The sequence below is a fragment of the Colias croceus genome, chromosome 16 (assembly GCF_905220415.1).
Source record: "Colias croceus chromosome 16, ilColCroc2.1".
NCBI classification, from domain to species: domain Eukaryota; kingdom Metazoa; phylum Arthropoda; class Insecta; order Lepidoptera; family Pieridae; genus Colias; species Colias croceus.
The window spans coordinates 7,281,581-7,297,521 of NC_059552.1; the positions used below are offsets into that span (position 1 = coordinate 7,281,581).

Sequence of the window (15,941 nt, forward strand, 5' to 3'; positions counted from 1 at the left end):
ATTTGAAAGCTATTATATTTAAATAAATATTGAATTCCTGATGAAAACCTATATGCATATCTCCGTAGAAATAAAGATGATAATATTAAATTGGATGCTTGTCGTAATATCACTCTGTGCGTTGATACTTGATATACAGACTTAGTTTCATTCGTAATACATTCGTATTAACTGTTAACTATTTGCCTCTTGACTCTACGATAAAATAAAAGTATTCGGTGAAACATTTGCGTAATAGAGTTGATGTGATCCCGCCGCCCGCGAATCTTTTTCATCTTCCCTCTGATTACTCATTCTCAAAACCGGTCTCAACACGAATCGAAACAAGGCGAATACTGAATAGCCGAGGCACTATCCGCCTCCACATCTTTCTCAATATATAAAAAAGTACTCTGTGTCCACATCCGTCTGACGCCGCGCCCGGCGGCGCCCGCCTTGCGCGATTGTATAAATCAAAGAGTATAATGTATATATACAGTATAAATGCACCATTTAATAAATTGTTTTACTCTGTATTCTGTAATATAAATTGTAATCTGTATTCTGTAATCTGTTTATGTATAAATTAAAATAATTATTTTATTCAAACTTCAAAAACCTGTTGTGATTGTGAAGTGATTTTTGCGGATTTTTGTAATTTGTAATCAGGTTACAGGTGCAAATTCAGTGTTTGCCTTGTGTTTTTCAATATAAATTATTGCATTTATAATGTTATTGAAATCATAGATGACATTAAATGAGATTAACCTTTATAATACAGTGCAAAGGGCAAAATGTAAACAGAAGGAATCGCTTAAAAATGGTTTAGCAATTATTTACCTAAAATGAATGCTGCATTTATTATGCATATATTCATCTCAGAAAGATAATTAATAAAGGACCCTTTGACTAGATGCTCCATGCCAATGCTCATATTACAAAATAAAAATGTCCTGTAATTACGCGGAGGGTCTCTCTCCATACGAACATAAAGGAGTTCTTGGACTACCAGAAGTAAGAACCCGCTAACAATATTATTATTCCGTAGGGATACATACCTACACTTTTTGTTTCATAAATGCACTACAAAAAAATTAGTGTATGGCTCCATAAAATTTTTAAATTGTTTTTCAGAAATTTGACGCGATTGAAAAGTTGAAAGAAAAATGTCAAGTACTGGCAAATTTAATAAAAGAAAGTAAACATATTGTGGTCCACACTGGTGCTGGCATCAGCACATCTGCAGGAATACCTGATTTTAGGTAATGATTGAACTTACATGCATGTTTTTAGAATTGTGTAGTTTTTAGTTTTTACATTGATCAATGATTGGTTGTATTCCATGTAGATATTGTTTTGATGGCAAATAACATTTTTATTAGAATAGTGGGGCCGGGAATGCTAATACAATATGAAAATATTTTTAATTGAGATCCTTGCACAAGGTTTTATTAATTAAATACTAACAAATTCATATTAAAGAATCAGTACATAATATCTCTGATGGTTAAACTAATCAATAGGTATTTCCATTGCAACAATTCAAGGATTAAATTTAATGTTCTATGAAATAATCATTTACTATTAATATCACTACAGAGGACCCAACGGTGTTTGGACACTCGAGAAAGAAGGGAAAAAACCAAATATCAACATATCTTTCACTGATGCTAAGCCAACCAAGACTCACATGATACTAAAGAAGTTAGTAGAATGCAATAAAGTGCAGTACATTGTCAGTCAGAACATAGATGGGTTACATTTGAAGTCAGGCTTGCCGCGGAGATATTTGGCCGAACTACATGGCAATATGTTTATTGATGAATGTAATCTGTGCAAAAGGTAACTTTAACTTGTAGTAATATTAGGTAATGTATAAGATGGCATGTTTGCAATGTCTACTAAATATATAAAACAATCAACATAACCATGGTGTTACTCTGTTTTGTATGTATAATAACCTAATGATACACATCTAATCTAAGGCTGGTTGCAGAGCTTGACCGACCATCAGTGCGTACCGTCGGTCCTGACGATACGCATCAACAATTGTATGACTATGACACTAATGCGCATGACAATACGCGTGCGTATGGTCGGTCTAGCTATGAAAGGTTTTATGAATTTCCATACATATGACAAGCGCGACTGACGTACGCACTGACGGGCGGTCAAGCTCTGCAACCAACCTAATACATTAAGATTGTAGCTAATACATACTGTGCTTTCATGTTATTTAGAAATGTTTATTGGCTGCTAAATATACACATCTCTTTTGCATAATATGTTAAAAGCACCTACTTAACTGATAATAACTCATTTTATCAGGCAATTCGTAAGGAACGCACCAGTGGAGACAGTTGGCAAGAAGTGCAGTGGCGTGCCCTGTGCAGCTGGTCACGGTGGCGGAAGACCATGCCGAGGTAGACTGTATGATGGAGTGCTGGATTGGGAGCATAGCCTGCCTGAGAATGATTTGTTAGCAGCGGAGTGGCATTCTAGGTAAGTTTAATAAAAAATAGAGTAGAAATTCGTACTTACTACAGTTACTAATTTTATTGATTTTTTATACTGGTTTACTATAGAATTAGTTAATTTGACAAAGCAGCAATAATAAATAGCATAAATTACTATTAACTGTATGTAAAAGATATGTATGCTAATAATTAATATTGAAATGTCTTAATAAATAATTATTGTCTCTTTTGAAAAAAAGAATAAAAAATCAACTATTTGCAAAAAAATGTTCTGTACAATTTTATTTATTGTTTTTTTTTTCCTTTTTAGTATTGCAGACCTAAGTATATGTTTGGGAACAACACTTCAAATCATTCCAAGTGGTAACCTGCCGTTAGAAACAGTGAAGTATGGAGGAAAACTAGTCATATGTAATTTGCAGCCAACTAAACATGTGAGTAGCATTTTAGAAACAATGGATGTTTTAAATTCATGCAGTACTGTATTTTTTTAGTTTCCTAATGAGTTCTATTCGAAACTAGTTACAATTAGTATTCATCGAAATTACATAACATAATAATATATCTAAGAATATAATGAAATGATATGAAAGTAATTACTTTCTCCAAAGTAAATTACAACAATATTTGGTTTTTGTAGTTAAACTTATTAACTGATGATATATTCCTTATTTTCAGGACAACAAAGCAGACTTAGTAATCAACTATTATGTAGATGACATCTTAGAAAATGTGATGCAAATATTAGGATACGAGATTCCCACCTACAGTGAAGACGATGATTTCACAAAACTTGCCGCACATTCCATCATTGACTGGACTATAAATAGAAAAGATATTTTAGCTTTGGAAAAAGTATATAAGGTTAAGTGCAAAGGTGTCAAGAAACAACGGGTTTTAATAAAGAAACGAAGAAATAGTGCAGATGAATCAAATGGTTTTCTTGATGATAAGTCAAAAGTGGTTAAAATAGAAATTAAGGATGAAGTGAACAGTGATGTAATTTGATAATGTATGATGAATAAAGTGAATTTTGATAAATACTGATTTTCTTTTTGTTTTAACATCTATGATCATGATCATACAATAAAAAACCAACCCATAAGTTATATCAATAACTAGCTGTTCCGCGCGGTTTCACCCGCATTGCTCCGCTACTGTTGGTCTTAGCGTGATGATATTATAGCCTTCGTCAATAAATGTGCTACATATCTAACACCGAAATAATTTTTTCAAATCGAACCAGTAGTTCCTGAGATTAGCGCGTTCAAACAAACAAACAAACTCTTCAGCTGTATAATATTAGTATAGATTTTGACTTTGAGTTTACACTATGTCAATTCCTTTACGAAATTGACGGACCTCAAACATAGAAATTACGTTTTTAATCAAAACAAAAAATCCATATACAGTTCACCAAAAAGCCAACATCACGCGGTGTTCCCAGGCGGTCACCCATCCAAGTACTGACCGCGCCCGACGTTGCTTAACTTCGGTGATCGGACGAGAACCGGTGTATTCAACGTGGTATGGACGTTGGCGAAGATACACTCTAAAATTTCCGACTGATGGAGTTTCTAGTTAGTTTTAAAACTAATATAATAAACAATTTATTTGTGAATTGTGATATAATATTATATTCATACAATTATAACATATTTCTGTAGATTAGTCTAAAGAAAAAACAGCAATGAATAAATATATTATCTTTATTTTAAAAACAGGTATGAGCACTTTGGTACATAGGAATGTATTTGACTAATTTGATTATTCTAAATACATAACTAGCAATTCGTAAACTTTTATGCCACCTAGCTATTACAATATGATACATTTGTATTTAATAGGTGCATCGTTAATAATTATATTTTAACTTTTTAAATTATCTACAATCTACATTACTTTGTCATGGATATTATAATCATTTTTAATCTTTATTTTGTGAATTACCTATCTTATTAACGTCAAACATACATTAATTAAACATACAATTTCAAATTTGACATCCATGATTTGTTGGTACTTGGTTGGTACTTGGTACATAGCTGTAAATGCTTTTCAATCAAATGCAATTATGATATTTTCACCTCTATAATCATATACGTATTAACTCATTATAATTCACATTTCACATTAAAGCTTCAATTATAAAAAAAAATCTCAAATGGTCTACACCAATCTCCATTATGACCTAGGTAGATTTCCTATAAATATTCCTACTTATTAATGTTATAAAACAAATCGCGTAATTTGATAAGCGGCCATAGTAACAAGAGGCAGGACTAGGTTATCGACTTGTTCAGTCTTCGCTTCCACGAATCCACCTATACTTGCAACTATAACTGTGCGAAGTAAGGCATTTCTTGTGTGTAATAAATCTGAAAAAAAAAAAGTACGGTAATTATTTACACAATAAATGTTGTACAATGTGTATGCGTAGCAATAAATTTAAATACAACCTCATCTCATTTAAAAATCAATTAAAAAATAAATTTATACATTCTTCTGTATTTATAAGATCATTATGATCATTATTTTCGCTTGCTCTATCGCCAACGTCCATACCACGTTGAATACACCGGTTCTCGTCCGATCACCGAAGTTAAGCAACGTCGGGCGCGGTCAGTACTTGGATGGGTGACCGCCTGGGAACACCGCGTGATGTTGGCTTTTTGTTAAATTTTTAAATCAATTTGAACCATGTTCTTTGCAAGATTTTTATTATTTTACGTATAAACTACTGAACCGATTACAATGACATTTGGTGTGTAGGTAGCTGAAGACCTAGAATAAGACATCTAAGGCTACTTTTTATCCCGAAAATTTCACAGGAACGGGAACTTTGTGGGTTTTTCTTTGAAAACGCTATTGAAGTCACGGGCGGAAATCTAGATATGTTCACATTATCAAGTTGAAATGGTATAAAATTTATTTACTTACCAAATAAAATTAATGTATAAACCGTTCCTATTTGTGATAAAATATTAAAAGCTGTGCCTTCCATTGTTCTACTGCTATCTGAAACAGAAATAAATAAATTATTAAATTACTTAACCCATTGAGCCCCGAGCGGACCGATCGGGCCACGACACAATAGATTTTCTATTGTTTCTGTGATTCCGGGGGCTGAGTTATGTACATTAACAGTAGTATTTGAGTGACTCTAACCTTTTTTTAATGTTATATTCAAATTTAAATACATAATACAATACAAAATGTATTTAGCAAATAAAGTTTATTTATTGGATAGTTTCATTTGAAAAATTGCTTGTTTTTTTGGCTTACTGAGTAAAATTAATAATATAAAAGCAAAACTAATTAGTTTACTAATAACTACATATAACTATTACTAATTAGTAATTATTAACTTACCAGGCCACTTATTAAACCCGAACCTCGAACCAAACCAGCTAGCTGCCGTATCCCCAACACCAATAGATAGTACTCCACTGAGTAACTCTAAAGTATTGTGAGGGCTGTGGGAGGGCACTAGTATAAGTGGACAGGCGAGCCCTATGTATAGATATAGAGGTGTCATGGCTAGGCTGCCGCAGTCCTGAAATAATTTAATATAAAAAATTGTGTAGACATTTTACAGCTATGTAGTGAAATATTGGTAATTATAAATTGCAATGAATTATAAAAATAAACATTGAAGAGCTTACCGGAAGGAAGTTAGCGCGGAAAGTTTATTTTTTTTAACCGACTTCAAAAAAAAGGAGGAGGTTATCAATTCGGTCGGTATATTTTTTTTTTTTTTTTTTTTTTTTATGTATGTACACCGATTACTCCGAGGTTTCTGAACCGATTTACGTGATTCTTTTTTTGTTCGATGCAGGATGGTGTCGAATTGGTCCCATAAAAATTTTATTCGGCTAGGCCCAGTAGTTTTTATTTTATGAGCATTTTTGTCTGTACTCGATGACTTAATTGGAATGTAGCAAGTAACTTTGATTCACTTCCCGGTAACCGATTGAGCTGAAATTTTGTATAAATGTGTAAATTGGATAGCGATTAAACATTATCATGACATAGAGCTGATTTGATGATGGAATCGGAAGGTGGCCATAGGAACTCAGTAATATATTGACTCAACTTTATCGAGTTTGGGCTCGTTTGATTCGTGTTGAAAATTACACTAAAAAGTATTAAATAAAATTAACTGCGTTAAAAACAACCGACTTCAAAAACGGAAAAGTAAAAAATAAAAAAGATTTGATATTATTAATTACTACATATTATTTAGATGTGCTATTTATTAAATAGGTTTGAAGTCGGTGCCAAACACTAAGCACTTAGTATTAAGCCCGTGCACCGACATCAAACCTATTTAATAAATAGCACATCTAAATAATATGTAGTAATTAATAATATCAAATCTTTTTTATTTTTTACTTTTCCGTTTTTGAAGTCGGTTGTTTTTAACGCAGTTAATTTTTTTAATTATTAATATCTCAAAAAATTGCTCCTTAAATGCTCCATCAGAATCTGTAATTGCTCCACTTCTATAATTATAAGTTTATTTTTAATTAATTTTTTAAAAAATCCAAATACTGAAAACTTGATTTCCCTATAGATATATTGATAATTTTTACAATAATTAACTGAAAAACTATGTTTGCATAGTAAACTACTGCGCTGTGACGTCATCAATTATTGTCGTTGCGACGCATAAGGGCCATATTTACATGTATCAGCAATGCAGCACTATTAAGACCTTAATTTTTATGTTTTCTTATTTATATTATTTACTAGATTTCCGCTTGCGGCTTCGCTTGCGCAGTCAAAGAATAACCCGCATAGTTCCCGTTACCGTGGGATTTCCGGGATTGCGTCATTTTCTCGAGATAGCCTATTTATTTATTTATTTATTCATTCATTTATACATCTTTGACTTACAGTACAAAACATACCAAAACGCACAAAGATAACAATTATTAGAAAGTCTGACTTAAAAATAAGGTACAATTAGAGACAAACGATACAATATTAACATTAAATAGGTCAACTTCAGATTTAGGACGTAAAAATTTATTTAACAAATTGAGTGCATGATGGGTGGGTGCACTCCAAGCGGCTCGCGTCCGGAGCAGGCTCTCCGCGAACAGCGGACGCGAGCGCCACTGCACGGAGCAGCTCGGTGCCCACACACCACAGGCCCCCAGTGCCACGGGATTGTCAATTTTGTTATTTAACAGCAGATAATAATGAACCATAAGCGCGCGCTCGCGTCGTAGTTCCAGTGTATCCATTCCAACCATCCCCGTTACGTACAAGGATGGATATAAGTAGGGATAATATCCATACATCTTCTGGAAAAGGCATCTTGAGAACTTACGTTGAATTTTCTCAATCATTAACTTGTAATTTTTTTCATGTGGGCTCCACACGATAGCGTTATATTCGAGCTTACTACGTACAAATGCATAATAAAGGCTAATGATAACAGTTTTGTCATTAAAACGAGCAGTCTGCCTAAAAATAAATCCAAGGGCTTTATATGCATTCTGGCATAAGTCAATTATGTGGTCATTAAAACTTAAGGTACGATCGAATAATACGCCTAAATCACGAATCGAATTCTCTCTAGCTACAATCCTATCCGAAACTTTATAGCCATAGAGATGTGGAGACTTACTCCTAGTAAAAGTCATTACTTTACATTTTGCCTCATTAAGATCTAAACGGTTCATTTTACTCCATTCGCAAACGCTATGTATATCGTTTTGTAATGCCTGACAATCCTCAATACTACCTATAGCCAAATATAATTTTAGGTCGTCAGCAAACATAAGACACTGGGAAGAACTAATAACATCAGGAAGATCGTTGATCATTACTAGAAATTGAGTAGGACCGAGGGTACTGCCTTGACTGATACCAGAATTGATGGCATATGGATCTGAACGATAACTACCAAGTTGTACAAATTGAAAACGATCCCGGAGGTAGTCTGCAAAATATTTTACCAGCCTGGGAGTGAAACCAATCATAGAAAATTTGCGCAAAAGGACGTCATTATCTACGCGATCGAACGCTTTTTTAAAGTCGAAATAACTGACATCGATTTGTTTTTTACGATCTAAGTTTTTAGAAGCGTAGTCGACGAAATTAATCAAATTTGTTGACGTTGATCTACGGGCACGAAAACCGTGCTGACAATCCGATAATCGAGAACTTATTTGTTGTGAGACGTGATTATTTAAAATAATTTCTAGCAGTTTTGCAAAAGTAGATAGCACCGCGATAGGTCTATAGTTCTCAATGCTCACTTTGGAGCCACTCTTTGGAACCGGTGTAACACGCGAAGTTTTCCATACGGTAGGATACGTATCTGTTCGGAGAGACAAATTAAATATGTAGTGAAGAGGTTCAATAAAAATTGATATACAGTCTTTAATAACGAACGGCGGTATATTATCCGGACCTGCTGCCGAATGCGCTTTAAGGCGCCGAATTGCAAGCTTTATATCAGATTTTGAAATGTAATCTATAGAAATACGTGATGATGCGACGCCGGATACAAGCGAAGCCTCCTTATAATCAAGTTTTGGTTTTTCTTTTAAAAATACTGATTGAAAATATTTAGCGAATGCATTTGCGGCGTCAATACCACTTACTTTAACACCATCATAGTCATATTCGATACGCAACTTACTTGATGACCGCTGCTCCTTTACAAATGCCCAGAATTTCTTGGGATCGTCTTTAATGTTGGCTTCAATTTTTTTTATATGGTTCTGATAAGCCTGATTGATAAGTATTTTTACTTTACTTCTATAGTATTTGAACATTTCAAGGTTATACTGTAGACCAAACTGCTTATATTTTTTTAAATTAAAATATTTAATTTTTATATTAGTTACAACTTCCGTAGTGAACCACGTCGGATAAGTATATCGTGAACTATTCATAGAATGTCTCTTTTTTGGGACGCATTTATTGAAACAATTAGATAATTGTGTGTACAAACTATCTACGGCACTATTTACACTAGTACAGGAATAAACGTCATCCCAACGCAATGATTGTATGCACGCATATAATTCATTATAATCTGCTTTACGAAAATTCCATTCATTTAGTTTACTGCGAGACCGTACACATGAAATTTTTTTATTGTAAGTCCTTAAATATGCTAATTTCACCAACAAAGACGGATGATAACTGTCAATGGGGACAAGTGGTGGTGTGTCACTACTTACCTGTAATTCCCTGCTACTGGCATTACTTAATACAAGGTCAAGAATTCCACCCATCTTATTCGTAATAGTATTACTTATACTGATGCAACTTACTGAAGGAAATCATATTATTATATTTGTAAATAACATTTTTTGAAGCTGAATTTAAGTTAAAATCGCCAAATATTACAATTTTATATGATGAGAAACGTGTACTTAATTCTTCTAATATTTTAAAAATATCATAATATAAGTCATCCTTAGAACCAGGTGGTATATACAACACACATAATAACATATTAATGCCATTGCGTTTGACCGTGGCTACTGTAATTTCGAGACAATCAGTACAACTACTTAAGTAATTTTTAATACAAATATTTTTTATATCATAACAATTTCGAATAGCTAACAATACACCACCCCAACCTGAATCATTACACCGATCTTTACGCAATACAACATAATCGTTAGGAAACAACTCTGAGTCACACACACTACTATTTAAAAATGTTTCAGTTAAAGCATAAACATCGTATTGTTCACTTAATATAGAATTCTTACATACATCTAATTTTGAGCGCAAACCACGCACGTTTTGATAAAACATACAAATAGTTTTTAATTTAGGGGTTTTGTGTCGTTTTACGGTTGCGAAATCCACTACGCCATGGCTTTATGTGCACATCCTCCGCCCAATGAATAGGCGACATATAAGTGTCCAAATTTTTTGTGGGAACTGTTAACTTAAAGGATGCATAGTCACCACGCGAATTCAATTGTTCCACCAAACATTTATCATTTGGGCAAATACATAACAAATGTTTTATAATTTGTTCGACTGTAGTACCTTTTTTTAAATAATAGATATGCAAGTAACTTTTACGTTCGGACGCCTCCAATGACGTCGAACCGGGCGCGGCCGTACCACGAGCTACATTTCTCGCCTCACGTCGAACTCGACGCCGCCTCACGTCGACCCAATCCGTTGTAGCCCCGACTCCGTTACGGTCGTCCGGACCATCGGCATCCACGAACGCGTCTTGCGAGTTCAGCGTGACTTTCGTAGCACACGTAGTAGGGGTGATCTCGCCGTCAGTGCCGCTCGGTGGGGACGGAGATGCGAGCGGCAATGTCTTCTTCCCTGCTCGCACCTTGGGCTTCGCGACGTTGATAGTCGTAAGCGCACGAAGACGAGCATCGCGAAGTGGCCGCAGCTTAGAGTTACCCTCTTCCTCATCACACTTTTTATTTGGTGAACTCAAATGTACCGTCGGATCTCGCATTTGTTTACTTTCAACAAAATCTTTTATAATCAAATTCTGTTCAAGAATAAGCGTTTCTAGTGAAGTTACTTTATCTTGCAGATGTAACACAGTCTTATTCAACTCACGAATAACATTTTCCAAAGTTTTGTACGACATATTCACAGATTTTATTTTTTAAAGTAACAGCTGAGCGAATGCGTTTAACCCTTGCAAGCGCGCGGGGGGAACTTCCTTTCTATGTCCTTTCTCGGGTATCAAAATATCTACATACCAAATTTCATGAAAATTGGGTCAGTAGTTTAGGCGTGATTGAGTAACAGACATACAGACAGAGTTACTTTCGCATTTATAATATTAGTATGGATATATAATATAATAAATATATAATATAATATATAATTATATAAAGAATTATTTTTGACAATAGGTTTTACATAAAATTTTACTTATGACATAAATTAATTATTGAGTTTCATCTAGCAAAAGTTGAAAGAAACAGATATTATTATGTATTTAAAATCATTCTTATTATAGGTATATTTGTAAACATTTCCCTACCCATCCCTAAACTCGCATATTAAGTACGTTTATTCATATTATTAAAACTTCAAGTAATTTTTAATTACATAATTTGTGTTTCAGTCGCTTGTTTCATCTTTCGGTGTCAAGTTGCTATCGTTTGCGGGAACTATGCGAGTTTTCCTTTGAAAACGCGGGCGAAGCGGCGGGCAGAAATCTAGTAAATAATATAAATAAGAAAACATAATCAGTTTACAGATATCGCTGCAGTGCTGATACATGTAAATATGGCCCTTATGCGTCGCAACGACAATAATTGATGACGTCATAGCGCAGTAGTTTACTATGCAAACATAGTTTTTCAGTTAATTATTGTAAAAATTATCAAAATTAAATATTTTTTTTGTAATTGATAGAGCAAATCGGGAGCAATTTTTCTAGCAAAAAAAAATCTATGAAAAGTGAATATTTTTCATTCTATAGGGAAATCAAGTTTTCAGTAAGTATTTGGATTTTTAAAAAAAATTAATTAAAAATAAACTAATAATTATAGAAGTGGAGCAATTACAGATTCTGATTTAGCATTTAAGGAGCAATTTTTTGAGATATTAATAATTAAAAAAAATAAACTTTCCGCGCTAACTTCCTTCCGGTGAAGAGCTTTGTAAAAATAAAAAAAAATTATCGCAAAAAGCCAACATCACGCGGTGTTCCCAGGCGGTCACCCATCCAAGTACTGACCGCGCCCGACGTTGCTTAACTTCGGTGATCGGACGAGAACCGGTGTATTCAACGTGGTATGGACGTTGGCGACAAAGCAAGCGAAAATATAAAATATATTAAAGAATAGACACAAATTATTTTTATCTTATACTAGCTGTGCCCCGCGGTTTCACCCGCATTGCTCCGCTCCTGTTGGTCTTAGCGTGATGTTATGTAGCCTAAAGCCTTCCTTGATAAATGAGGTATCTAACGCTGCAATAATAATATTTTTCCAATCAGACCAGTAGTTCCTGAGATTAGCGTTTTCAAACAAACAAACAAACTCTTCAGCTTTATAGTATTAAGTATAGATTTACTATGTGAAAACGTTTACCTTTTCATCACTGTATACCAGGAAAGCAGATTGAAGTGCTGAAGAAATTGGTTCAATCTCACTTTTTCTTAAAGCCTATAAAAAAGAAACAAAATTATTAAATCATTATTAATCTTAGCTTAATTGCCTCTACTATTAAAAAATGTCGTGCCTTTGCCCACAAAAAAAAATATTTCCACTCTTTAAAAATATTAAATACTAACTTTTCACCCGCGTTTTCAAAGGAAAACCCGCATGGTTCCCGTTCCAGTGGGATTTCTGGGATTAAACCTATCCTATGTGTTAATCCAAGTTACCCTCTATATGTGTGCTAAATTTCATTATAATCGGTTCAGTAGTTTATGTGTGAATACCATACATACATACATACAAACCTTTCCTCTTTATAATATTAGTATAGAAGTATAGATATCTACACTCTTCTACACATGCAAAGGAATCGAAAGGAATTATAAAAAAAGTAATTTAAATGAAGTTTATCTTTATGCAGTAATAAGATCAACTTACCTCTACAAATATAATCAACGCAAGAACGATTCCCGCAGCAAAGAGCATCAGCCTCACATCAAACAGTATGCCAGACAGGAAAACAAGTGACGCCAGTATATGAAATGTTTTTCTAGTCACAGTAGTAGCTTTTACAGCTAATTTCGTACGTATCATTAACGCGCATATTGATATGAGGACGAGAATTAACCAGAATGTGATGATTTCTTTCTGAAAAAAAAAATTTTTTTTAATATTTGCTGTTTTTTTTTTCGAATCATCATCATCATTGTACACTGTACAGCCTACACTTGTCCACTGCATATACAAAAAAGACATTTTTTTTGTCTGTTTTTCGAATGAAGACAAAAAATTAAAAAGCTGGGATAATACATGTGTTTTTGAATAAAAACTAATTTTGAATAATGGAAATAGGAAAACAGCATTTAGCATACCTACTTAAAAAAGGCGATAACCAAAAAAAAAAAAAACATCTTTATTTGCTGAAACTTATTTGTGTATGTTATAATATTCTTACCCTCTTTCCAGTGAAAAAAACTAATTTTATTGCTTGCTTCATAAAATCAGATCCAATCAATATATGTAGTAAGACTAGCACAAACATAGCACCTAATGCAATTATAATTAGTAATGACTTAATAGTTCTTAGTTCTTTTCTTAGTAAATATAATCCTGTTATCATTAAAACTACTCCTAGTAACACCACCTGAAATTGAATTAAAGAAATACTTCATGAGTTACTTAAAGTTGTGTTTTTAACTTATAAATAAACAAACAGTTGTTGATCGTTGTGAAATATTTTGCTGAACTTAGATTCACAGATAACTTAAGCTCACATATGTAATTCTATTAGGTGTAAACAATTGCTAACATTTTGAATAAGCAGATAATAATAAAAAAAATAAAAAAAACTATTATACAACTTATTACTCTCAAAAGATTTTTTCAATATATTTAATATATGACATAAGTTTTGCTATAACAGCTAGAGAATATTTACTACTTACCAAAACAGAAACATGAATAAAATACATTTCCTCATCTTCTCTAGAAAGGCCCAATATTATATGTAGTATAGATATTACTACAAACAGTACCACACTCTGAACGACAATCACAGCCTCTCCTATTGTGAACGTTTTAGGGAGGTTTATGAGCGAGTGCCGAAGCAGCCACACAAATGATAACACTGTTGTTGCTGATGCTGATAATGATAGGAGTAAATCTGTGAAAGAATTTTTTTTTATGTGGGTATTAATTTGATGGCAGCAATTATGAGATGATATTCATTTTATTATGAATTTATTTTGATATTCATGATAGAGATTTTGTATAATATAGATTTTATTTGTACATCTACTTTCCCATTATTTAGTTCCAATTATTTGTTGTAAGATAAAAAAATACCTATTTACATTTTTGCTTTTGCTAATAATCTGATAGGTACATCAAATTCCTACACATTGCACATTTCTTTTAGGATTTAAGTATAACATTTTTTGGCACTTGCAACCAAAAATTACCTTGTTTCAATGCACCATACATAAATAGTGTAGAAATAAAACTCGCTGCAACACAGCCTCCATACACAGGTTCCCTTACAACAAGACTCGATAGAGATAGAAACAGAACAAATAGACAGCAGTACGCAACCAACCCCAATGATAAACATGTGCTTATTTTATATACAATCGGCACATCTTCCAGTATACAATACAAGATCAACACTGACGGTAATATAAACTGACACCACAATCCGTTACTCTTCGCTGGTCTAGAAAAAATAAAAGAAAACATTTAAAGAATTGTTATTGAGATTTTTATAAGAGTAAGGTTGAAATGGAGGTTTCTTTAGTTAACTGCCGCACGTATTATAGGTTTTTTGTGGGAGATGTCATACCTTGTTTCAATACCACCGTCTCGTAAATTCAATGTTATGTGTTTATCCAAAGGTTCAATTATTCTACGATATTGAGTTGATATAGTTTCACATATTTTTCTTGTTACAAACTCAGCCATATTTATGTATTTTATCAATGTGAAATACGTTGTTATTCCCAATTAAAATATAAGCTTATCTCATAATTAATAGCTTCATATCTAAAGATAATTTAGTATAATATGTACTTATTTGTAATTTAATGTGCACTATGATTTGGGTGTGATAAAACCAGTCTATCTCAGATTACTTTATAAAGTAATAATTAGTAAATAATAATTTGTATCACATCTATCAATATTCTAATAAAAGCTGTTATTCTTCCACGTTTAAACTATTTACTATCTAAATAACAATGAATAACAACAACAACATTGAACAAGTGAGAAATGAAAATTGAATTAATTGACGTTGACAAATGACACATCAATAATATTAATGTCAATAATTGCTCTCAGATGTCAATAGTCGAGTTTACCGGTACGTTCTGAATATATAAATATTGAATATATAATTTAATATATTTATAATATTCGTTGCAACTATATAAAACAAGAGGAAGATTATAGTATATAATTTATTAGGTTTTAGACAAAGCGGGTGGAGCCTCGGGGTTAAGCTTGTTTAATATATATGAGATTAGCTTACCGCCCGCGGCTTTGCCCACTTTGTCTAAAACCTAATAAATTATATACAAAAACCTTCCTCTTGAATCACTCTATCTATTAAAAAAAACCACATTAAAATCCGTTGCGTAGTTTTAAAGATTTAAGCATACAAAGGGACATAGGGACAGAGAAAGCGACTTTGTTTTAAATACCTACTTTATGTAGTGATAGTGATAGTGATGATAGTGATAGTGATGCTTCTTGGTAGAAATAAATTCGTTGAACTATTTAAACTGGAAAAATGAATTTTTTTTTTGAAAAAACGGGGTCGTGCTTGGGAAGTGCTTGGGTCGTGCCCACCACG

At 33.1% G+C, this 15,941-nt stretch overlaps 2 protein-coding genes and 3 non-coding genes across 5 annotated transcripts; 2 read left to right on the forward strand and 3 right to left on the reverse strand.

The window, feature by feature from the left end:
* Positions 1 to 500: 500 nt before the first annotated feature.
* On the forward strand, positions 501 to 3,497 carry LOC123698379 (NAD-dependent protein deacetylase Sirt6). Its single transcript, XM_045644987.1, has 6 exons — positions 501 to 993; positions 1,114 to 1,241; positions 1,579 to 1,821; positions 2,308 to 2,481; positions 2,767 to 2,890; positions 3,135 to 3,497. Exons 1-6 carry the CDS (start codon positions 928 to 930, stop codon positions 3,462 to 3,464), a joined length of 1,065 nt encoding a protein of 354 aa, XP_045500943.1. The 5' UTR covers positions 501 to 927; the 3' UTR covers positions 3,465 to 3,497.
* A 381-nt stretch (positions 3,498 to 3,878) lies between these two features.
* LOC123698786 lies at positions 3,879 to 3,997 on the reverse strand. The gene has a single exon (XR_006752453.1). It is a non-coding gene; the product is annotated as a 5S ribosomal RNA (ribosomal RNA).
* A 150-nt stretch (positions 3,998 to 4,147) lies between these two features.
* On the reverse strand, positions 4,148 to 15,361 carry LOC123698380 (dolichol kinase). Its single transcript, XM_045644988.1, has 9 exons — positions 14,931 to 15,361; positions 14,554 to 14,804; positions 14,038 to 14,255; positions 13,548 to 13,736; positions 13,031 to 13,240; positions 12,524 to 12,598; positions 5,829 to 6,012; positions 5,397 to 5,474; positions 4,148 to 4,834 (listed from the first exon to the last, which is right to left on the reverse strand). The coding sequence occupies exons 1-9, from the start codon at positions 15,047 to 15,049 to the stop codon at positions 4,686 to 4,688; spliced, it is 1,473 nt and encodes a 490-aa protein (XP_045500944.1). The 5' UTR covers positions 15,050 to 15,361; the 3' UTR covers positions 4,148 to 4,685.
* Positions 5,008 to 5,126, forward strand: LOC123698787. The gene has a single exon (XR_006752454.1). It is a non-coding gene; the product is annotated as a 5S ribosomal RNA (ribosomal RNA).
* Positions 12,120 to 12,238, reverse strand: LOC123698788. The gene has a single exon (XR_006752455.1). It is a non-coding gene; the product is annotated as a 5S ribosomal RNA (ribosomal RNA).
* Positions 15,362 to 15,941: the final 580 nt, after the last annotated feature.

Excerpts from the sequence above, each read along its gene's own strand:
- LOC123698379 (XM_045644987.1), top strand. The coding sequence starts at position 928 with ATGTCCTGTAATTACGCGGAGGGTCTCTCTCCATACGAACATAAAGGA. Across the intron at positions 1,242-1,578 it reads GCAGGAATACCTGATTTTAG|AGGACCCAACGGTGTTTGGA; the intron begins GTAATGATTGAA and ends ATATCACTACAG. Across the intron at positions 1,822-2,307 it reads GAATGTAATCTGTGCAAAAG|GCAATTCGTAAGGAACGCAC; the intron begins GTAACTTTAACT and ends TCATTTTATCAG.
- LOC123698380 (XM_045644988.1), bottom strand. The coding sequence starts at position 15,049 with ATGGCTGAGTTTGTAACAAGAAAAATATGTGAAACTATATCAACTCAA. Across the intron at positions 14,805-14,930 it reads GACGGTGGTATTGAAACAAG|ACCAGCGAAGAGTAACGGAT; the intron begins GTATGACATCTC and ends TATTTTTTCTAG. Across the intron at positions 4,835-5,396 it reads TTATACATTAATTTTATTTG|ATTTATTACACACAAGAAAT; the intron begins GTAAGTAAATAA and ends TTTTTTTTTCAG.